At 37.6% G+C, this 24,962-nt stretch overlaps 1 protein-coding gene across 4 annotated transcripts; it reads left to right on the top strand.

Moving 5' to 3' along the window:
- Nucleotides 1-11: 11 nt before the first annotated feature.
- Nucleotides 12-24,962, top strand: TMEM59 (transmembrane protein 59). Of its 4 annotated transcripts, none has more exons than XM_037161626.2 (9): nt 12-305; nt 3,851-3,883; nt 4,846-4,951; nt 6,484-6,578; nt 9,957-10,109; nt 11,635-11,716; nt 12,745-12,829; nt 18,269-18,377; nt 24,335-24,962. In XM_037161626.2, exons 1-9 carry the CDS (start codon nt 117-119, stop codon nt 24,488-24,490), a joined length of 1,008 nt encoding a protein of 335 aa, XP_037017521.1. In that variant the 5' UTR covers nt 12-116; the 3' UTR covers nt 24,491-24,962. The 4 variants fall into 4 exon arrangements, with proteins under 4 accessions (XP_037017521.1, XP_037017529.1, XP_037017533.1 ...); XM_037161634.2 differs by having other exon boundaries at nt 14-305; nt 12,748-12,829; XM_037161638.2 differs by lacking the exon at nt 3,851-3,883 and having other exon boundaries at nt 21-305.

Here is a 24,962-nt window from a genome sequence, read left to right as displayed (position 1 = left end):
GGACAGCGGAGGCGGAAGTGGCGGCCCTGGGGCTGAGTAGGGTCTGGCCCCGGAAGGAGGAGGAAACCCTGAAAAGAAAATAGCAACAAACAGCTGCTGTGAGAGAGGGGAACAAAATGGCGGCGCCGAAAGGGAGCCTCTGGGTCAGGGCCCAACTGGGGCTCCCGCCGCTGCTGCTGCTGACCGTGGCCCTGGCCGGAGGCTTGGGGACCGCTGCGGCCGAAGCGTTTGACTCGGTCTTGGGTGATACAGCGTCTTGCCACCGGGTTTGTCAGTTGACCTACCCCTTGCACACCTACCCCAAGGTAGGGCGCGTCCGAAGCGGGCTGCAACCCTTCCCTGGCAGCCCATCTCTCTGCTCTCCCTCTTCTCTGTCGGCTCTGAGAACCTGGCGATTGAATCCACCATTCAACCGCTACCTCCCACTTGTGTACTCCTGTTTTCCATCTTAATCACACCCGCACGCCGTTCCTGCTGAAATTAGCGGAAGTTTGTGCTGCACCTACCCTGTAATGGGCTGTGGGACACAAAAATGAAAAAGATCCGACCCCTGTCCTCTGGAAGCTTGCGGAGCATCAGGGGAAACTAGCATTCTAAGCGGGAGGAGGATGCTGATTATTATCGCGGGTCCTCACCTTTAAGGAGCGAGAGGGATGGTGGGGGCGGGGGACGGAAGCAAGCCCACAAAAGGTTACTTCGTAAACCTTGTTTACTGAGCATCTCTCTGGGCCGGAGCCCCAGCCTGCCTGTTTCGGGAGTCAGACTAGACAGTTCCGCTGTGGTATGAAATGTATTGAGTCAGCCCGAGGAGTTTGAGACGCACCGGTAGGGCTTTCCATTTGTGTTAAATTACTGTGTGCTTGGCACTGCCATTAGGGACTGCGATGGCTTAGAGAAGAAGCAGATGGATCTGCATTGAAAGAATTTACCGTTTAGTGCAGAAGACGAGATTCGTGGAGTAAAGAAATGAGGCCGCCCCTCAGGGGGAAGGGGGGAATCACAGCTTAGGAAGAGGAGTGACCCTACTTTCAGTCCCTGCCCCTCCTCAGGTGCTGCCTTTCCTGTGGTTCCGTTTTACTTCTCAAATTATTTTTCAGCTTCTTGAGAGCTCTTTACTCAGCATTCTAGATCGCGTGATGACTCCTCCACCCTTTCCTGTATGCAGGGGTGGGCAAAAAGAGGTTTACAGTTGTGACTTCAAGAAACAGTCTTTATTCTGGTATTATTTATTTATTATTTGCATTATGTAAGCCTACTTTTGCCTACCCGTGTATGGTTTGATAATACGTTTTTCCCACCCCACTGCCTGTATTTATAAGAGCTTTTGCTGATGTTGCTTGTCTTTCCTTGTTTTCCCTTAATTTCTATGCTGTTGGCTTAACCGTGTGGCTAGCCCTTTTCTGCTCTCTCAAACTACAGAGTAACCACGAACACAGGTCCAGGGAAGTTAGGATGTAACTTATGGCAAGTGTTTTCAGGTCTTTGAAATGAAAAGTTCTAAATGCTTTCACTTCCCATATGCCTGTTTACATTTTACATTGCATGAGAATTATCAGTTTTCAAGACGAAGTGTGGGAGAGGATATTGTATCTCCCTAAATTTTCAGTCAGAGACTAATATAGCTAGAGAGAGAAATGAGAAACTCTTGCTTCCACTCAAATCAATGTAGAATGCCCTAAGTACATTATTTTCTTCTCTCATCTAAGAGGATTGTGGGAAGAAATTCATTGATACTGATTTGGCCTGGTTTAGGGTGGAGACTTACTTTGTATCATTTGACTGTTTGGTTGTGGGTTTTGACATTTCCTAGAACATTTGTAGCATGAACCAGAATCCTGGGAGAATAATTAATTCAAAAGGATAAACATTCTGGAGCTTAGAGGTATTTTTATAATATCCACTTCTTCCTAAAAATCTGTGACATCTCTAAGCCATTTTTAGTTATTCTTTAAAGTTGTTCTCACCAGAAACTCTAAATCATCTGGCTCCCTATAAGTCCTAGACTTAAAATTTATTTTGTCTATCCTCTGTTAGTTAGTATGATGAGAGATTTATACACATTATCCCTAATTCTCACAACTGCCCTGCAAAGTAGGGTTTTACAATTGAGGAAATTGAAGCTCTGAAAGGTTAAGTAACTTGCCTAAGGTCACATAGCCAAGAACTAGTGGAGTAGTTGGGATTCAACCCTAAAACTGGCTATACTATGTTGCCTTTTATTAAATTAATTTACTTATTCCCTTGATTTCTGTTTGTCTCCTCCCAATTATTGTGCTTTGCATTTCAGGAAAAAGCAATGTGTTATATGAGAAATGAATTTAGATAAATTGACAAGCTCCACATAGCCTCTTTTGGTCTGGTATTTGTAGCTGGTGGAGAGAGATCTCGTTTTAATGACTTATTTTCAGAATTATTTGTTGTTTGAAAAGTATAATACTTAACTGTTGGTAAGCAGTTATTTTAAAATTATTATAGTTTACCCTTTAACTTTCCTTAAAAGTACAATTGCATGATTTGCGTGGATCCAAATATAAGAAACATGTCTATGTTAATAACAAAGTTAACTAGAGCCAGCCGATCATTTTTGTATATGGCTCTGGAACCACCTAAACCCGGGTTCCATCCACAGCTCCACTTTTACTCTCTCTGTGGCCTTGCTGATCACTTCACTTCTAACTTCGTTTTGTCAGCTGTAGGAAAAAAACCCTCATACCCTGCAGAGCTAGTGTAAAGATTAAAAATAATATGTGTGGCGTTTCAGCACAGTGCCTAACACATGTCAATAGTTGTTTCTTCTGTCATACGAGTATGTCATTAAACCATTTTGGTGTGTGTATTATTAACAGTGTTGAATAATGAGAGTATAGTTAGCCTGACTCAGCTCAGGATACAAAAATGTATAATTATTTAGCTGGTGTTCTGTTTGGTGGGGAGGACCATCTCCCTGTGCTCGAAATCAGGGGAGATATATTTTGTAAATGCTTGACAGTCATTTGGGATACATGGGGTATGAATTATTACTTGGAGTAATAATATTATCTAGAACATGAAACATGTACTTGAAACAAGGATATGATTCTTCATAACTGCCTATTGAGTGCCTACTCTGTGCTGAGTGTTATATCAGGTGTTAAGTATTAGTACAGTGCCTGGCACATTGTGAGTGCTCATTAAATATATTACTAATGTTATGTCTACTTATTAAATAGTATAAGTATAACAATATTAATGGTATTGTGAATATAAAATGTATAATCCTTATATTCAAGATTGACATTAAGAGTATTGTCTGTGTATTATAACTAAAAACAGAGGCCCAGAAAGATTTAGGTTACTTGCTTGAGGTTGTGCAAAGTAAGTGGTGAGGCTCAGCTGTCGTGCCATACATACTCTCTTCTGAAAATGGCACTCAGGGGCTTATTGAATTAATGTAATAAAGAAAAAATATCTGAAAATGAAATGGCATTCAGTAAAGCTTATACTATTGAGCTTGTGCCTCCCCTGTGCAGTATAAGGAAATACGTGGTGCTCCAAAGACATGAGAATTCTTTCGTTGTTGTACAGAGGCTGCAAAGCTACTCAGGTGCAAAGTTTATTTTAACTGCTAAAATTCTTTCAATTTCACCTAAATTAAACTTAACAACAAGTGCAACTAGAACTGTGGTCCAAAAATGTGCTATCTGAAAGCTGTATAATGACTCTTGCTTAATACTAGACTGCAGCCATCTATTCCTAATGGATGGCTGCTGCTACAGCAATTTTACTAATCCTCTGCTAGAAAGAAATGCGTGCCTTTGTATTCTGTTGGCTGCTAACTGGTATATACACATGCTGTTTCCTTCCTTATTAGGTGCCTGCCAGTTTGTACACAGTGGATCACACAGTAAGTTGAGGGGGCTCCCCCACATGTACTGGTTTGTTTCAAATACTATATGTGTTTCATTGAAGGAAAGTCTGTTGAAGACATTGTCATTAATCTTACTAAGCCAGTAACATTTTCCAGTAATAAAGAATATATCCTATCTTGAGCTCACATTCATATATAATGATGCCTATAACTATTGTTTTCTATTTTAAAACTCTATTATTATTAACACTACAACCATTTATTGAGCACCTTCTATGTCCCAGGCACTGTGCTAGGACTAGCTAGCTATCTTCAGCATTATTGAGGGAGTTGGAGATAATTTATAGCTATTATCTCCTTTTATGATGAGAATAACTGAGATTTAGATAGGTAAAATAACGTGTTGGGTCACTCACCTAAAAGGTTTTAATCCAGATCCGGCTAATTCCATTGGCTTTACCATATGGCACACTATTGCTCTTGTGTTTTTAGTTAAGCCAAGTTTTTAAAAATCTTTCATGTAAGCATTTTTGTAGATGTGCACCTTACTTTGTGGGGATCTTTATAGCACTATCTGCCATGTGAACCTACTCATGATGCTTTTCCTGATAAGCTTGATGACATGTATAAATATTTATGGGCAGAAGTGTGCTATTGGTACTAAAGCACTTGCTTACTCATTTCTATTTCTGTTGTTAAATTTCTGATTATATCATTGTTATTTTTATTTGCAATTTTTTTCCACGAAATATGGGAAAAGAGTGATTTTTACCTACTAGGCTTCCTTCTTGGATATCGCTTTAAAGACAAGAAACTAAAACCTCTTTGTATAGGAAAGGTCTTGGGTATTACCTGGCCCTATCATTTTTCTTTCAGCTGTAAATTTTTCTATTGGACAGTTTATAATAAACCCTACTGCCTTTGCTTTCTTTTGACCTACTTTCCCTTCGGGAAATGTACTGCTCTTTGGTAATCCTCCCTGTTCTTGAACTCTCTAGGAAGAGGAGCTCTATGCCTGTCAGAGAGGCTGCAGGCTGTTTTCCATTTGTCAGTTCGTGGATGATGGAATCGATTTAAATCGGACCAGACTGGAGTGTGAATCTGGTAAGACGATACACTGATGACATCAGCAGTATAGCACATTGGTATTATGTGCTTTTAATATACATTGAGTCGTATTATACTTTGAATGTATTTTCCTTAGAAAATGACAAGCATGATATTGAAACTAGTCATTTAGCGTCTTTTAATTATGATGAGGTTAGAGTTGTAGTAGCTGCTACTAGAAATTTCATGGGCTTCAAATTTCATCTGTTCGTTAAGACAGTGTTGTTTTGTGCTGTGGATGGGACACCTTTATTTAAGCAAGTACTTGGTTTAGACAAATGCAGTAGTAATTACCCTTCTCATAATTCATTGCTACCTTTTCCATGAATAGTATAATTTTCCTAAGCCTTTCAATCATAGGCTAGTTGACCTAGCTCCTAGTTTTTTTAACTGAATCAGGCCTTTGACTCAGTATTTAATAGTGTATTCTTTTGTGGGTCATGCCAATAAAAGAAGTAACCAGAGTCTTTGTCATCTCTTAAACCACTATGCTTACTTTTTGCTGAAAGAGATGTGTTTAATAAAAGAAACCTGTAATTAGGACAAAATTGACATTTAACTTTTTAAAGAACTCTAATAGAATTTTCTCCATTCATATTACCATATACTGTTTATTCAGTGGAGCAGGAAGTGTCTTTCCCCTATCACTGTGCCTTGACTAACATCCGGCCTTCGTGGTATCATAACCTTATTTTTTATGGCTGGGTCTCCTAACTGGCCATCTTTGTATGTGTATAATGTGGTTCAGTTTGTTATCTAGCACCTTTGAGAAGTGTATCACAAACGCACGACTGGGTTGGAAAGAAAAATAAGATTGTTGTAGTGGTGAAGTGCTCTATCTACCACAAGAAGATGGGTCTGGTGAACTAAATGCTGAGAGTTCAGCTGGTAGAGACGCATTTCAACTCTAGAATCCTGCTGTAGAACATTTTCTAGGTTCCATCTTCTCAGAACTTGGGGAGTTAGACTGACTGTTTTTCTTTGCTTTGCCATGTGAATACCCTTGCTTCTCAACTGAGTGACCCACTTCTGAACAGTAATATCATATATTTGTATAAATCACTAAAATATATTGTTTTCTTCAACCCCATGAAGTAGGTGGCTGTATTTCCATTGTTCATATGGAAGTCACTAGTCAGCTGTTAAACAGTCAATCTAGGTCACATACACAGCCAACAAATGATGGATCCAAAATCTCAGGTTACCTGTTTAATGACTTTGCCTGTCCAGTGGTTTTTCTACTATGCAAACTTTAGCTATGAGGCTCCCTTTTTATGAATGTCAGCATAATATCAGAACTTGAGTATGTAATTAATAGATTTCTACCTGAAGTGTTTGGCTTGCAGGAGATAAAAGGGATTTTATTAAAATAATACATTTGCTACTATTACCAAATTTGGAAATATATATTAATGAAATGCTTTTTAAATAACGAGAAATTTCTTTGTAAAATACGAAATCCCTTTTCTATCTCCCCCCCTTTTCTCTCTCTCTCTCTCTCTTGTAATTTGACTGTTTTTCTCTTACAGCATGTACAGAAGCATATTCCCAATCTGATGAGCAATATGCTTGCCATCTTGGTTGCCAGAATCAGCTGCCATTTGCTGAATTGAGACAAGAACAAGTACGAAATGAAACTACCTTTTAAAATTGCCTTCTTAGATTACACTTGTATTGAAATATTCGTCACCTGCACCATCCTATTTTAGTGTTACATTTTATAATCAGTTTTCAGCAAATTACATGCTTGCAAATGCAAAAAATTATGTTTTTGTATAATGCTTTACTGTTAAAAGATGTATTCATATAAATAATTTTGTTTTTCCTCATGGTCTAGTGAAGATGTTTTCCCCCTTTTACATATGAAAAATCTGAGGCTCAGGGAAATTGATGGTTCAGAGGCCCTTTATTTTAAAATCCAAAAGGCTAAAACCTTAACTCGGATCATCATCAATATTACTAAATTAACTTCCAAACTATTTTCCTACTGTAACTCCCTCTACTACATTTTTTAGTCTGTGTCCAGATACTTATTTTCTAAAGGAAATCTCATCATGTCGTACTTCTATCTTATGTAGTTGCTCCCCATTATATCCAGGTTTATATCTCAACTTGGCTCCTGATAAGCTCTCCTATGTCATCTGTTATAATTCCCCACCCCTCATACTCTATATTCTCTAAACATTTTGGGAAAAGTTCCTTAATTTTGTTAACTTTTGCATAGAAAATTCAGCCACATGATACAAAACTCAAAAGGTGAAAGGAGTAAATAGTGACATGTCTCCTACTCCTATATGTCTCGTCCTCCACCGAAGTAGGCAGCGTCACTAATGTAGATACATTTTATGCATACAGAAGGATACATGCATCCCTTCTTTTAAAATTAAAAATATATGTTATGAATGCCTACTCTTTTTTCACTACATAATAATACTTCATTGTATGGATGTATCATTTATTTACAAATTCTGTTATTTGGGACATGTAGATTATTTCTAATCTTTTCATTTAAAAATAATATTGCATATTATGCACATGTATGAGTCAGAATTGGAGGGAAGATGATATCAGCTAGTGTTACATCTCTATAGTAGTTTAATATATGTGTATATATTTGGCCCATAGATGCTTCTCTCACCCTGCCCTGTTACCAGATGTCTCACATTTTATACATACATTCTTTTCATTGATTTTTTCCATTGATGTTCATAATAGCATGATTTATTTTACTTGAAAGATAAGAATAGTATGATTTATCCCTTTTCCTTATATCTCTTGAGGACTTGTTAGTCCTTATTTAACCAAATCTCACCATTCTCCTTATTTTTAGACCTGATTCAAAAGCCTTTTATTCTGATACAGATGACAGGTAGCTTACAGATATTTTTGGTGGCAAATTAAAGAGATTTTCAGCTTTACCATAGTCAATTTGCATATATAACTAAGCATTTAATGGTAACATTTACTGTAGATTCATTTAATTCTTTTTTTAGTATATTTTATTGATTATGCTATTATAGTTGTCCCATTTTTTATCCCTTTTTCCTCTCTCCACTAGCCTCCTTCCAGCATTCCCCCCTTAGTTCATGTCCATGGGTTGTACATATAAGTTCTTTGACTTCTCCATTTCCTGTACTATTCCTACCCTCCCCCTATTTTCTACCTACCAATTAAGCTTCTTATTCTCTGTACCTTTCCCCGCATTCTGCCTGCTCGCCCTCTCTGCTGATAATCCTCTATGTGATTTTCATTTCTAGGATTTGTGTTCCTGTTCTAGTGTTCGCTTAATTTGTTTTTGTTTTTTAGGTTCAGTTGTTGATAGTTGTTTGTTGTCATTTTACTGTTCATATTTTTTATCATCTTTTTCTTAGATAAGTTTCTTTAACATTTCATACAGTAATGACTTTGTAATGATGAACTCCTTTAGCTTTACCTTGTCTGGGGAGCACTTTATCTGCCCTTCCATTCTAATTGATAGCTTTGCTAAATAGAGTAATCTTGGATGTAGCTCCTTGCTTTTCATGACTTTGAATACTTCTTGCCAGTCCCTTCTTGTCTTTAAGGTTTCTTTTGAGAAATCTGCTGACGGCCTTATGGGCACTCCTTTGCAGATAACTCTCTCCTTTCCTCTTACTGCTTTTAAGATTCTCTCCTTATCTTTCATCTTTGGTAATTTAATTATGATATGTCTTGGTGTGCTCCTCTTTGGGTCCAACTTCTTTGGGACTCTCTGAGTTTCCTGGACTACTGAGAAGTCTGTTTCCTTTGTCACGTTTGGGAAGTTTTCCTTCATTGTTTTCTCAAATAAGGTTTCAATTTCTTGCTCTTCCTCTTCTCTTTCTGGTACCCCTGTGATTCAGATGTTAGAACATTTAAAGTTGTCCTGGAGGTTCCTAAGCCTCTCCTCATTTTTTTGAATTCTCGTTTCTTCATTCTGTTCCAGTTGAATGTTTTATTTTTTTCCTTTTGTTCCAAACCATTGATTTGAGTCCTGGTTTCCTTTCCTTCATTGTTTGTTCCCTGTATATTTTCCTTTATTTCATTTTGTATAGCCATAACTTCTTCCTTTATTTTGTGACCATACTCAACCATTTCTTCAAGCATCCTGATCGCCAGTGTTTTGAACTCTGCATCTGATCAGTTGGCTATCTTCTCATTCCTTAGTTCTTTTTCTGGAGTTTTGATCTATTCTGTCATTTGAGCCATTTTTCTTTGTTTCGGCATACCTGTTACATTGTAAGGGGTAGATAGAGCCTTGGGTATTCACCAGGGCAAGGCAACCCACTTCACTGTGTTGTGGTGCCATATGTGGGGGAGGGGTCAGAGAGGGAACAATGCTGCTTGCTTGGCTCTGGCCAGCTGTCAGTCACTTCATCCACTACCCAGAAGGGAATTATGCCCTCTCAGGTGCTGCCCTTGTGATTCCTGGGTGGGTGGATTTGTGTACATTCTAGGACCTGTGGGCCCCTCCAATAGACTCTGGTGAGACTGGCAGTTTCTCCTGCTGCTGCAACCTCCACAGGGTCTTACAGCCAGAGGCTTTGAAGCTTTCTCTTCCTGTGCTGGAATGCTGGATTGGGCAGTCTGTCTTGCTTCCCAGTTCTTCCTCCTGGTTTATCTGCACTTGAATGTGGGACCGCCTGGTCCCCCAGCCACAACCTTGCTATGCATCTTCTCTGACCCTGTTGCCTGTCTCCACCCTTCCTATTAGTCTGGATGAATATTTCTTTTTTAACTCCTTGGTTGTTGGACTTTCATACAGTTTGATTTTCTGGCAGTTCTGGTTACTACTGTTTTTAAATTAGTTGTTACCTTCTTTCATTTATACGAGAAAGTGAAGCTGAAGCATATCTACCTACACCTCTATCTTGGCTGGAAGAGTCACTTAATTCTTTATACCCTAACCCAGTGAGGATTTGGAGAATCTTGATTACATTGCTGTCTTGAATATGCATATAAAAATAATAACTACATATGTATATAATTTAATTTTTTTTTAAAGCTCATGTCCCTGATGCCAAAAATGCATCTACTGTTTCCTCTAACTCTGGTAAGGTCATTCTGGAGTGACATGATGGACTCTGCACAGAGCTTCATAACCTCTTCGTGGACTTTTTATCTTCAAGCTGATGATGGAAAGATAGTTATATTCCAGGTAACACCTGTGCTTCATATATTTTTCTAAATGCCAACAAGAGTAAATGGATATGTCTTAAATGAATGTCTTGGCATAGAGCTGTCTATTCAGTCACTTACAAATACTTACCATCAAGTAATATTTATTTGGTCTAATGGAAACCTTGGGCATCACAACACTATGTGGCTTACCCTTCCTTCTGCCCATTGGAAGCCTATCTAAAGGCCATTGGTCCTTATAAGAACTGCCTTCTAAGTTTTGTAGTGGTTGAAACGAAACCTCTAGATATGAGAGATAAGAATAATTAGTATACTTTGAATATAAGTAGTGGCATGTATTTATATTATACATGGATATTCAGAGAAAAGCAATATGATGTAATTTCTGGTTATTTTTAGTGCTTTTCCTCATAACTCTTGTAAGAGCTTGTCGAAGAAGTATATTGCCTCGTAGAGAGGTAACTTCTACTGCATTATTTACCGTGTGATGTGGTAATAATAGTAGCTGTTTTTTTGAAGGTTCTTATATACTAGGGATTTACGTATTTCATCTCAGATCTTCAGACAACTTCATGAAGTTGTATTATCTCTATTTCATTGATGAGGAAACAGAGAGTCCATAACTTATTTAAGGTCACCCTGCCCATAAGTAACAAAAATAGGCTTCAAACTCAGGTCCTTTAGTTCCAAGGCCCACATACCACCTTACCATACTGTCTTCCTTTTAATTCCATAGTTAAATTCCTAAAGTTTACCAGTCCACAAATTCTGTTGTGGTACTTTCTCTCAGGTAATAATTGAAGTGAACCATAATTGAAGTGAACCTTTACTTAGTGAGTGGCTCACTGTAAGGCTAGTATGTGATTTTTAATACTATCCTGAGTCTTGAATATCTAATAAGTAAAACAGAAGGAATCTCTTTAAATTTATGAGTAAGTTTTATATCCTAAAGCTACTTAAGTTAAAGCATAAGTTGGCTCTTAGAGTAGAGTCCTCAGTCATTCCTAATTAGATGTGAGTCAGCCTGAGTGTAACTAGGATGGAGAAGCCCCCACTTTGGAGTATCAGTGCTGTATGTAAAGTATGGAATATTTAGCTGTAATTTATGAATTACTCACACTGAAGAAAGAATGGGATGTTTTAGTTGAGAAAAAATAAGAGATAATAAGTGTTTAGCCAAAAATGTTGGCTGTCTGCTAAATTATTCCTGATCAACTAGAATTAGAACTCATTCTTGCAGGGTAAGATATTTAATGCAATATGTTATAATTTGTCCTTTTTTCTATTTTTTAAAAATGTTGTCAGGAAGTTAAACTAAATACTTGATGATGCCAGAAATCTGTCTGTTTCTTTGCAAGGCATTGGATCTGATATTTAGGAAGTGCAATTAAAATATATTGTGGTTAATGTGTTTTATTTTTTATACTATACTTCTGTTACTTTTTCTCAATTTGAATGTTTATAGAGATAATTTGTTATAGAACTTGCTACTGAGAAAGACTTAAGAAGTACAAATGGCTTAATTGCTTTCATTATCATTCTAGTCTAAGCCAGAAATCCAGTATTCACCACAGTTGGAGCAGGAGCCTACACAGTTGAAAGAATCATCGCTAAGCAAAATGTCCTGTAAGTTTTATTTGAAGCAGCTTAGGATAAAAACAGTAGCAGTCAGCCCTGGCTGGTGTAGATCAGTGGACTGAGCACTGGCCTGCAAACTGATAGGTCACCAGTTCGGTTCCTGGTCAGGGCACCTGTTTCTCTCCCTCTCCTTCTCCCTCCCTTTCCCTCTCTCTAAAAATATATAGATAAAATCTGAAAAAATAAAAAAAGTAGTCAAATCTGGTTGTGATAGAATTGGTTGTGTGATTATTTTTACAGTAATGGAAGATGAACAGATAATTTCTAAATAGTGATTCTCAAACTTTAATGTGCATTAGGATCCAGAGAGCTTGTTAAAAACAGATTTCTGAGCCCTACATCTGTCAGGTTTCCAATTTACCAGATGTGGGACAGATCTGAGAATTTGCGTTTCTGACAAGTTCAGAGATTTCATTGATGCTGCTGGTCTGCGGACTACACTCTGAAAACCACTATTCTAAAACCATTTAGTTTGCTTCGAAGGGTTGTGGTGAGAGCATGAACTAATGAAATATTCTGGTACATCCCAACAAAGCAAACAAATGGTAAAACTATCCTGAAAGTGTGAGTTCCTATTCTATTTTTATTTACTTACAAAAAGTGAATTTTAACTCATGGAACTGTAAAATATCAAGCTAAAGCTGACCTTACCTCTAGCTCATACCTTATTTTAGATACTGATTAAAATAACCTCCTAATTATTTTACTGGGTGGATAATGACAGCACACAAGGCAATCTTTAACTTTACATTAGAAGAAACCAAATTCTGTTATTCAGGCCCTCTTGTAATTAAACCAAAAGCGTTAATATCAGAATTTGGAAACAAAATAGAAAATCCTTAATGTAGTAGAATATTCAGTTGGTTTTGATGTGTCCCAGGAACTTGTATTCGTTATTAAATGTATGAGATAATACTTATAGCTGGATAACTGTAAAGTGTATAGATCTAGAAGCAGTCATCCGAGCCTGTCTTTTGGGGTATAGAATAGCATAATCACATACCTTGTTATTTCAGCAGATCTACAAATGAGAAGTTCACAAGCACACAGGAACTATCTTGAAGATGGAGAAAATGATGGCTTTTTAAGATGCCTCTCTCTGTATGTATTCTTCTTTATTAATGAATATAGGAGATACAATCTGACTTATATCAGAGAGATACGTTCCTTTTTATTATTTTAAAATTTTATTAGCTGCTTAAAAGTAAAACATTTTACCTTTTCCCTACCAAACTTGTACTTTGGATATTTTAGTTTGTTTAAAAGGTAATATGCATACTACTTTAATAAAACCCCAGCATGTAGTTTTTTTCACATTACAAAAGCTGTCTTGTTAGTATTCTTTGATTTATGTTAAGAAATGTTCTTCTCCAGCCATTTAAATATGTTCATGGTTTGGGGACCAGATTTTTGTTTTTAGCTGCATGGACACACAGGCATGGGGAGGTCGATAAAGCTATAGGTTAAGGAGGGCTTTATGTTGTATACTAAGGAGTATCAGCTGTATGCCAAGGAGTCTTAAGGCTGGCATGGGAAAGTGGGCAGGCAGGGTGGAGGGTGCCCTTCTGGGAAGGAATGTCAAGCCTTCTGAGGGCGAAGAGGTTTTTATCAATGCATACGTGCTTCCATTCCTCCAAGAAGTTATGATATGAGCTTCCCCTGCTCCCTCAGTATCCTCTACCCCCCCCCCCCCCAAAAAAAAAAGAGAAAGAAAGTGGGTCTTAGCACTTACTGGTAACTGTTTACTCTGTCAGATACCAGACCAAGCACTTGAGTAGAATGCATACACATGCTTGCCCTCACAGTCCCACCCTGCAGTAGTCCTAACTGCATGTGCTTCCTGTAATTTCTGGTGATAGAAATAGTCTCTTGAGAGGTTTTAGCAGATATCAGTAGGGTGATATCGGAATAGTGCCTTTTACTAAACGTAGTCTTTAAAGACTGGGTGAGAAAAAGAAGCTTTAACTTGAAATGTTCCCTTTCTAAACCTGCTTTTGACCTTGTGCAAAAAGATGGGCAATTTTCCTCCTCCAAAGTTACAATTTATTCTCAATACTTCACTACCTGGCATCTTATTTGTTTTATTGCTCTTTAACATTTTGTCATTACATTTTATATTGTTCTTTTAAATCTAACATTTTAAAAGTAACTTTGTAAATGTTTAACTTAGGAAGCAACTGACTTTATAACTAGAGATTTAATTTTATGAGGCTTCTGTGCACAAACATGAGTTATAATATCTTACATTTAAGTAAAAAAGATTCTTTTTACTTTTTTATTTTTAAAAAAATATTTTATTGATTATGCTATTACAGTTGTCCTGTTTCCCCCCTTCATTCCCCTCCACCCTGTACACCCCCCTCCCACCCACATTCCCCCCTTTAGTTCATGTCCATGTGTCATAAGTTCTTTAGCTTCTACATTTCCCACACTGTTCTTGCCCTCCCCCTGTCTATTTTCTATTTACCGTCTATGCTACTTATTCTCTGTACCTTCTCCCCCCCTCTCCTCCTCCCACTCCCCTGTTGCAATTCCTCCATGTGATCTCCATTTCTGTGGTTCTGTTCCTGTTCTAGTTGTTTGCTTTGTTTTGTTTTTGTTTTAAGTGTGATTGTTAATATTTGTGAGTTTACTGTCATTTTACAATACATGTTAAAAAACATTCTTTTTAAAATGCTTTTCCCCTCAGTGATCTCATTTGACTCTTAGTATAGTGTATCTTGTGATAAGTAGGTAGATCAGAGAGGTTAATCAACTATCCCCAAGGTTGTATATCTACTGTGTTAAAATTCAAACATAGGTTTTCCGATTCTACATCTTCTAATTATCCTGTTCTGCCATAGCCCTCTGCTTTGTAAAGGGTCATGATTTTCCACCATTGCCTACAAGACCATCTAGCTAATCAGTGGGACTGGTTTTCTGATTCTTACTGTAGTACTTCTTTGTATTATATCACATAGTTGTTGTAAAGTTACCCCGGACCTCCAGAGTAGAAATTGAGCTCACACTCATTTTTTCACTTACCATTTCTTTTTAGAGAGTCTATTATGTGCCAGGCGCTGTGTTAGGGACTTGAAACCTAAGAAAAGATGTTCGGTCTCTGCCTCTATGGAGTTGTCAGGTTTAGTGTGGTAGAGACAGACATGCAAACGGTGAACAGCACAGTAATTATTGCCACATATTACACATTCACATATACCTCTCGTATGTAGAGTACAAGGAGTACAAGTCTGTCAGGGGTTTTAATGGGAGAATTTGCAGAGGAGGTAGAAATGTCTTAAATGATAGGTAGAGATTTTTTGCTAGTTGTAGTACATTTGTTTAAGAAATTTGACCAGAGTTCTGGCCAAGATGGAGGGGTAGGTAAACAAATGGTTGCTTTCTTGCACAACTAAAAGGAGGATAACAACTGATCTAAAATCAATAAACAACCAGAAGCACCAGAAAAATCAAACTGCATGGAACTCTGACAACCAAGGAATTAAAAAGTCACCAGAACAATCAGACAAGTAAGAAACCATGCGCGGCAGCAGGACCACAGGCAGGGCTGGCTGAAGGCGAAACTGAGACTCAGAGCTGGCTTTGGACAATAGCAGACGTTGCTGTGGAGAGAAACTCCCAGTCTCGCAGGAGGGTCCGTTGGAAAGTGTGCTAGAGCCCAGCAGGCAAGCTGGTTGTTCCCTCTCTGGCCCCTCCCCCACAGGCAGTGCCACAGCAGCGCAGCAAGGAGGGTTGCCCTGCCCAGGTGAATACCTAAGGCACCCCCCCTTACAACTTATCAGGGACCCCAAGCAGAGAAATAGGACCAAACAAAAGAACACAGCAAAACCTCAGAAAGAAAGCTAAGCGATGAGGAGACAGCCAGCCTGTCTGGTGGAGAACTTAAAGCCCTGATAATCAAAATACAAAACTGTGATGGAGCTTGGTCAAAAAGTGAAAAAACAAATGAAAGATGCCCCAAATGAAATAAAGCAAAATATTCAGGCAACCAACAGTGACAGGAAGGAAACCAGGACTCAAATAAACAATTTGGAACAAAAGGAAGGAATAAACATCCAACAGGAACAGAATGAAGAAACAAGAATTCAAAAAAATAAAGACTACAAACCTCTGGGACAACCTGAGACATTCCAGTATCTGAATCATAGGGGTGCCAGAGGAGAACAACAACAACTAGAAATTGAAAACTTACTTGAACAATTGATGAAGGAAAACTTCCCCAATCTGGTGAAGGAAAAAGACTTCTAGGAAGCCCAGAGAGTCCCAAAGAAGTTGGACCCAAAGAGGAACACACCAAGACAGGTCATAATTACATTAGCCAAGATGAAAGATAAAAAGAGAATCTTAAAAGCAGCAAGAGGAAAGGAGAGAGTTATCTGCAAAGGAGTGCCCATAAGGCCGTCAGCAGATTTCTCAAAAGAAACCTTAAAGGCAAGAAGGGGCTGGAAACAAGTATTTGAAGTCATGAAAGGCAAGGACCTACATCCAAGATTACTCTATCCAGCAAAGCTTTCGTTTAGAATGGAAGGGCAGATAAAGTGCTTCCTAGATAAGGTCAAGTTCATCATCACCAGAACCTTATTATATGAAATGTTAAAGGGGTTTCTCTAAGAAAAAGAAGATAAAAAATATGAATAGTAAAATGATAACTAACAACTATCAACAAATGAGCCTAAAAGAAAAGACAAACAACAAAAACCAAGCCAACAACTAGAACAGGAACAGAATCAGGGAAATGGACATCACATGGAGGGATTTCAGTGGGGACGGGAAAGGGAGGAATGGGAGGGGAAGGTACAGGGAAGAAGCAGCATATCTCTGTTTTAGTAAGCATAGCATAGAGATAAAAATAGTATAGGAAGCAGAGAACTCAAAGAATGTACATGTACAACCCACGGGCATGAACTGGGTGGGGGAATGTTGGAGGGTTGGGGGTTACAGGGCAGAGTGAGGTAAAGGGGGGGGAACTAACAGCATGATCAATAAAAAATTCTTAAAGGGGAAAAAAAGATGTGACCAAACTAGGTAGATAGGAGCTAGAAAGGAGCAAGAAAATAATCACGTTTAATATCAGGGAGAGGCCTCTGAAGGATAGAGAATAACTTTGGAGAACTTTTGGAAGTCAGGTAAGAAGTTAAGAGGTCTGAACTAGGGCAGCGGATGAATACAGGAAATGATGGAGATAGTTGAGGATCTTGTAGGATTGTTTTGTTGTAGAGATTGGAGAAGTAGATCAACTAAAATGAGCTCTACTTTTCTGTCTTAACAGTTGTGACTGGAATCCAGATGTCAAATATATCATCCTCATTTCATGAAGGGAATTCCTTAGTAGTGAGGTTAGGGCTCAAATATGTAAATTGGGGGGGGTTCATTAAAAACATTTTTTATTCCATTATCTTTCTAATTTGGAATAGCTAAAGCATCATATAGTAGTTCCCTACTCTTAGATACAATGCATTTCTAAAGTTGTCCTCTTTTGCTAAGTGTTAGCTGGCCATCAAGTGAATGGGTTATGGTGGTAACTTCAGATCTTTTATTAGGCAGTGTTGGGTGAGCACAGACTTATGCCTGTTCTTGGAATCTTAATCTGTAGTTTGGCAAACAATAAGTCAATTACAGAAAAAGCTTTGGTTACTGATTCTTGTGGCTGGCTTTCTACATGACGATATTTTAATCATAAGAAACGTAACCATATCTTTACTAACATATGTAATGGATACAGAATGCCTCATAATAGATGTACTCTTGTAAATTGTGGCTGAGTATTTGAAATATTCTAGAGAAGCTAGCTTCTGGAAGTATGTTGTGAATCCCTTTATTAAAAAATGATAATTTTATAATTTACCTGTTTTATACCTTAACTCTGGGATATTGGGTTTTCTTAAATCAAGTGTTGTAATATTTTGCAAAATGATATATGACATTTTTATAACAGTGTATAATTTATAGGGCACTTTTATTTGCCTTACCTCATTTAGTAATTTAAGAATACCCTTGACAGTATTTGCTTTAATTTTGTACATTTAACAAGAAGTCAGTATGACTGATTTTCAAATTATAAAAGTGATGTAGCCATGCTTCAGAGACTTGAGAAACAAAGGGAAGGACTTCATACCAGCCTAATGTAATACCTGGTAGAATATTTCCTTCTATAAGTGTGTTTTTAAAATAACCATATTTTGCTGTGTGTCATGTGCTCCAGTGTGTAAAGCACACCCACGTTTTCATGTGCATTATATATGGGATTGTTATGCCATTAATACACCCATGGTATGTAATCATTACACCCACGTTTGATGCACATCCTTATTTTTCCCTCAGAAATTTAGGCACAAAAGTACGTACACTTATACACGGCAAAACATAGTAGTTTTAAAGGTAAGTAACCATGAAGTTTTAATTACATTATTAAACTAAGTACATGTAGTTGATTGCCTTTCGTTAAAGAATCTCCTGTTTCTTATATTATGAAATTTTAACATGACTGGTTTTGTTTATTTTATTTTATTTTTTTACTTTTAATTTTTTTTTTTTTTCCAGTAACTCCGGGTGGATTTTGACCACAACTCTCGTCCTCTCCGTGATGGTGTTGCTCTGGATTTGCTGTGCAACTGTCGCTACAGCTGTGGAGCAGTACGTTCCCTCCGAGGTAGATTTGATTCTAACACATTGTTGGAAGACTGCACCATATGCTCAGTCATTTTAAATGCCTATTTGTTTAACTGGAAAAACAAGGCCTCTTTATTAATAATAGAGCAAGAGAAGATTTGGTGGTTTTAAGCACACACCTGGGTGTCGGCAGAAATGAAAAATTACAGGTTTGCCACACAGGAGTCCCCGTTCTGGTTTTCTGTAGAACTAACTACCGTAGTTACATATATGTCGGCCAGTTTGAGTAAAGCATTTCTCCTAGTTCTTTGAGGTTGAGAAGCACCTACTGCCATTAGTTTCTGAGGTGATATTTCAGAAAGAAGACTTGTAGAACCACTTAAAATTTGTAATTGTCATAAATTTGGAAGAGTAATTGCTGCTTTAGAAGCAGCAAGGCTAAAGTGTATGATTTTGAGTTCATTTGTTCTGGTACCTAACCCTGAGAGGGGTGAAAAACTCTTGTGACTTCTTTGATAATTAAAATTCAACTCCCCCAAGAAACATAACTTCTAAGGTTAAGGAGTTTTGTTTTGGGAAAAGTCTATAATTGGATGATTCAATTTAGCCTTCAAGGAAAGAAAGTTACTCATATAACTAAGTGTTGGGGTGGTGATGTCCGTTGACCTCAACTCCAGGTGAGAGAGACATTAGTTCTGAAGTGCCTCGAAAGTGCAATGAAAAAGCGTGAAAAGAAGAAAGGAGGGAAATTAAATGAATCTAGTAGTGAGTGGTTGGCATGTGCCTAGCATGCGGTTGAACAGTTTTATCTAAATAGCCTATAAAGATATGTTTTAAGATCAGATTTATACATGAATAGTTAAGTAATATTTTTGTAAGATGATATGTGGTACAGGCAGCTAGAAACTGGGACAGAATAACATCGATAATTAACATTTACATAGATCTTAAAATTTACAAAGTATTTTCATATATCTGACATGTCCTCAGTACTCTACAGCAGGTTTTATTACCATTTAGTAGGTGATGAAGCAGGCTTACAAGATCTAGTTAACCTCGGTGAGATCGCACAGCAGTGAAAGTGTTGAGGCTGGAATTAGTTCTTGTCTTTGGACTTACAACACCTGTGTTTTTTTTCCCTGTGTACTGTTTTTTCCTATGGCTGATAAGGATTTTAGTGGCACAAATAATAAATGTGTAAGGTGTTAAGGAAAGCAGACACCCTGTGCTGGGATTGTTAGATAAGGCTTTTAGATAATGCGGACCTGACCTGAACTTGGAAGAATGGGTAGGTGTGGGTTAGCAGATAGAGGAGGGTGGACTGTTTTCCCAGGTAAACACAAGAATAGCTAATTCCAGTTCCTTACAGAAGTACTTACAGAAGTACTGTAAGGAACTGGAAGAAGTTAAATTAGGAAACTAAACCAAGTCAAGTAGATAATGTCGGGCGGGATCCGGAATTGAAATACCAGAGATTGCATACATTTCTGTGAACCCGTCTACTTGTGATAAAAATGCACTGATTTGTTATTTTTAGTTCTGATGTCCATATTTTAGTCATTTTACTATTTCTAAAAAAATGAAATTACCCATCTGATATAGGATTGCTTTTGCCTATTGCTTCCTTTAAAGTTACCCCATACATTCTAAATCCTATGGCAACAAAACTACAAAACCTATAGTAGTAAATCTTTGTTGACCTTTCACCATGTGGCACTTTATTCCTTCCTTTGTATGTTATTAGCCCAACTTCTTCATCTTGCCCCTAGGATGCCCTTGTTTTTGTTTTTGTTTTTGTTTTAAGATACACATAGAGATTGGTCTGGTTATTGCTAGGAAAGACTGGATGGCTGGCCTCAGGTGAAATTCACCTCAGTAAACCACCACAACCTGGATTCTGGTCCCCAGGCCAACAGACTAATTTGAGCACTTTCTACTAGGTACTGTTTTAACTGAATTAGCTCTTTAGTCTTTTCACTAATTCTGTGAGGTGGCTGATATTATTACCCCCATTTTCCAGATATGAAAACTGCAAGAGAGTTTATAATTGCCCCAGTGTCACATACCAGTAGGTGGTAGAACCGGAATGTGGGCCGAGGTAGCCTGACTGCAAAACCATTACCCTCAAGTTTCTTTAGTTATCTGGGCATCATAAATAGGGGCATTGATTCTGTGATTCCTATCAGGAGCTGACCTCCTGTGTGCCTTCTGACACCAGGAAGGTGAACACCACTGAGACCACGTGGTTCCTGTTTCTGAGTCAGGATGCTCCAACTCTCATCTCCAGATAAGTCTTAGATGGGCATTTCTTAGGTTATCCTCTCTTACGCCCTTACTTGACTTACGGAAGTGACCTCCTGTTCTGGTGGGGTTTAGACGTGCTAATGCTTCATTATGGTTTTGATTACATCTTACAGATTTGAGGATCTTTCCTTCCCTTTCAAATGTCTCTTCATCTTCCTTTTCCTTTTAGATGTCTCTGCTGTGATAATTTTGTTTTGATTGTATAGTTTTCATTCTGTCAGAAATTCTCTCCCCTTATTTTCAAGTTCTATGGAGACAGAACTTAAAAAAGGGGGAACACTTGAAAAGTGGGGAACACCTCACTTTTCCCGTGGATGCCCCCTCGACACCTGTGGTCCTCAAGCCTACGGCTTCAGCACCCTTGTGGAGTCCTGTTGGTGCCTGTTACATTTCCTATAAATATCTGCCTCACGGATGTTACTTTCTTGCCCTTCTCCAATTAAAAGTATGGCTATAATCTCAAAGAGCCTGGACTTTTCTAAGAGATATATTTTCTAGAATAATGTGTGGAAAACGGCCATTTAGAATAACTGTTTTAGACTTTACTTTGTATGTGAAACCACATTTTGGCTAGGTATTAATGTTTCAACCATATTTTTACTATGTATCTACTATATAGTACTTTATACTTAGTGTAGAAATTTGTAAAGTACATATAAAGAAGCAGAAAAAAATTACTCATCCCATCATCCAGAACTATTTTTGTGTTGCTGTTTGGATTTCTTTTATAAACAATTTCTAATACATATTTAAGGCCTTTGTTTCTTGTTTAAAAATATTGTAGTATAAGTACTCCTTCCCTGATTTTCTTTGTTTACTATAAAAATAACAGAACATAGCATTAGAAAGTTATTCAGATTTTCTTGGCCACCTATTTTAAACTTTACTTTCATTAAGTCTTTTCATTGATTTTATTATTGGAACATAAATTATTTCTGACCCCTCTTCATAGTAACATGAGACTCCATTTTAATTATACAAGTATGTATAATTCACCTGTGAGCATTATTATTTACACTGTGTTATTTGCATAGATGGTTCTTTGTGTTTGTAGGAAATGATAAGCCTCCTGAGAGAATGTGTGTCTCTTAAGCTCCAGGACCTGGTATCTTGGAGCTTAAACATGAAATGTAAAAAGCTTCCTTTTTTTAATCACTACAAACAAAGCTTAAATTGGTGATAATAAATGTCTGGAATATAGTCTTAGAAACTTATGAACAGCTTTATTTTTCTTAATTTAGGAAAAATCTGGAATAATTTTTTTAACCTGCTTTGCACATACTTAGGTATTCATCCTATTTCATTTGATTGTAATGGCCAGAAAGAGTTGGCAAAGAATTTTATTTTCTTCGTTGATCTTAAAAGTAGGGTCATTTTGAGTGATTTGATGATTAAAGATTTTGATCCTCCTTTTTCCACTTTTTTCTCTCTGTTCTTTCACATTTATGATGTTATTTTTGAACTTTAGTTATCTATTTTAAGATGATAAAGAGTTGTCATTCCTAGTGGTCCCTGTCAGGCAGGCCAAACGTGATATGTTAGTAACTCACACATAGTTGCGGATAACTTGTTCCGTACCAGGCCCTGTTCAGGAGACTAACGATACAATGAAGAATGAGATCAAGGTGGAACAAAGTTTAAGGCCAGATCTCAGGAAGTATGGTGAAACGTATCTTAAAGTATAATAAACATTATTTTCTTTCTTTAAAAGAAAAAGTCCAAGAATCTTGCCATTTAGAAGCTTTACGTCTCATAAGAGTCAGAAAGCAGTATAAGTGCTATAGTTTTTTAATTCAAATTCTGTTAAGAAACTGTGGTTTAGAAAGTTTAAGTAATTTACTCAGATTACGTAAGTGGTTAGTGGCAGAGTCAGGCCTAAAGCTCAAATATTATTTACTCATTAAATTCATTTTTTAACTTTTAGAAGCTATATGCATAACAAATTAATAAATCTTCTTCCTCATTTCCAGATAAACCACAGCCAAAAGTTTTTTAATTTTCATCTTCTATTTCTTTGTTTTATCAGCTTTAGACATACTCTAATGTCTTCCCACTGAAGGATGAGAAATTAATTAGTTCCCTCACACTATCTCCCACTACCTCCATCTCTTCACTCCTTCCGTGTTGACGTTTAAAATCATTCTAACAGTTCTTGGTTACTGTTTCAATATCTTTAAAGATTTTATTTATTAATTTTTAGAGAGACAGGAAGGGAGGGAGAAAGAGAGGGAGAGAAACATCGATCAGTTGCCTCTCACATGCCCCCAGCCAGGTACCTGGCCTGCAACCCAGGCATGTGCCACTGGTGACCTTTCAGTCCTCAGGCTGGCACTCAGTCCCCTGAGCCACACCAGCCAGGGCTTCAAGGTCCTTAAATGTTGCCGAGTAGTGCTGTGACAGTTTTTCTTTCACAGTGCTCCAGAGCAGATTAACCACGTGTTGATCCTGGGTTTTAAGGAGGCCATACCATGTCAGATCCAAGTCTAGTCCATTAACCATGAAATATGTTTGGACGATATTCTTACTGGAAAAGTATAAGGTGCTGGGCCATTTCCTTATTGCAGGATAGTTGTTGCCTTGAAACAGTAGGCAGCAAACCATACCCGAAACATGAAACAAAGAAGCAACTATCACTACAAGTCGCTTTGAAAATATTTTTATCACCCCAAAAAGAAAATTCATACTGTAGTAGTCACTTTCCTCCCAAGCACCATCACTACTCCTAGTCAGCCTCTTAAACTTAGCATGATATTTTCAAGGATCATTCATGTTGTGGCATGTACCAGTATGGATGGATACTGAAAACCTTGGCGGTGCTCTTTTACATCTTTTAAATGCACCTTTCTACCATCAGGTGGTTCTGTGTAGTTGTCGGTCTGTATTTGGTCACTTGCCTTCTCGATGAGGTCAGCACTTCAGTTTTTAACTCATGATGCAGAGATGCGTTGCCGTAGGAGTTTACAACAAAATCTTTTTCATTTCTTAGCAAATACTTTTTACTTTGCTTTTCTGCCTTCCGGAGATAACCCTATGTCTAAATAGGCCTACTTCCTAAAGATACTAGACATTATTATCATTGTGCCCCAGTGGGTTTTGTGACAGTTGCAGTGACTGTGTTATGCTTTCATTCTTTTGTTTTACTGTCTTCTTGGATATTATAGTAATACTTTTAAGGAGCTTTTATGTGTTTGTGAAGACCTTTCTGTTGGTGTTAAAGTATTTCTTGTAAATTTTTTGTTCCCAAGCCTTTTAAATAGCACATATTTTTCAAATGCATTCAGTTAAAATATTTAGTAGCAGAGAAACTTACTCCAAATCATTTGATAACTTGTTGGAGAGCTAAGATTTTACAAGAAATTAATTGCTTAAAGACTCAAACATCCCAAAACAGTGCTCTTAGTATGACCACATTAACTCTGTTTTAACCTGAGCAGCTTTTCTTGATACCCACTTGTTGTGCTTCTAAATATTTTAAGTTGGAACATGTGGAAAAGCTTCCTTTGGCCGGCACTGGCAGCCAAACCACCCATCTTTAAAACACTTTGATTAAAAGCATTGCTCATTCTTGAAGGTGGTTATAGATTTTTTTTTTTTTTTTTTACAAACTACTCCTAGTTTAAATTGTTATTTGGAGACTTACTTAATGATGTTTCTAATTATCCATATTCTAAGATGCATTGCTTTTTTTTGCAGAAGCTGAGCATCTATGGTGACTTGGAGTTTGTGAATGAACAAAAGCTGAACAGATACCCAGCTGCTTCCCTTGTGATCGTTAGATCTCAAGCTGAAGACCCCGAAGAAGCCGGGCCTCTGCCTACGAAAGTGAACCTTGCTCATTCAGAAATCTAAGCTTCTCTTCTGTTTCCAACAAAAGTGTCCTAGATGCCTAAAGTTCATTTCTCGTAGGGCTTTTAAAATTGGTCTCATTGGATATAGGGCTTAAAAATCAGTATAAAATGAAAATAAAGTTACCCAAATCTGAGAAGGCTGTATTTGCTGTAACTTTACCTGTAATTTTTTTCTAGTAATTTAAGAGATGGGTATTTGGGATTGAATTTTTATTTTAATCTCTGTAGCTACTTTATTATTTGCATTGTTTGGGGGGTTTTTTAGCCAGGTTCTACGAGCTGATCACTGTTTCCCCACCTCTCACCATGATGGCATCCGTCACTTAGTTAAAAAGCTGGACACTCAGTAGGATGTGATGCTTCTGCTCAGAAATGGCCCATACCCTGTAATTTGAAATGTAACAGGAAATGCCCTTGCACTACATTTTCAGTTGTATTGAACTAAAATCATTAAAATTTTATTTGAATAATTA

This window comes from Artibeus jamaicensis, unplaced genomic scaffold (assembly GCF_021234435.1).
Source record: "Artibeus jamaicensis isolate MK-2021 breed Jamaican fruit bat unplaced genomic scaffold, CSHL_Jam_final scaffold_1019, whole genome shotgun sequence".
NCBI classification, from domain to species: Eukaryota; Metazoa; Chordata; class Mammalia; order Chiroptera; family Phyllostomidae; genus Artibeus; species Artibeus jamaicensis.
This window is presented reverse-complemented; position numbering and strand designations above follow the sequence as displayed.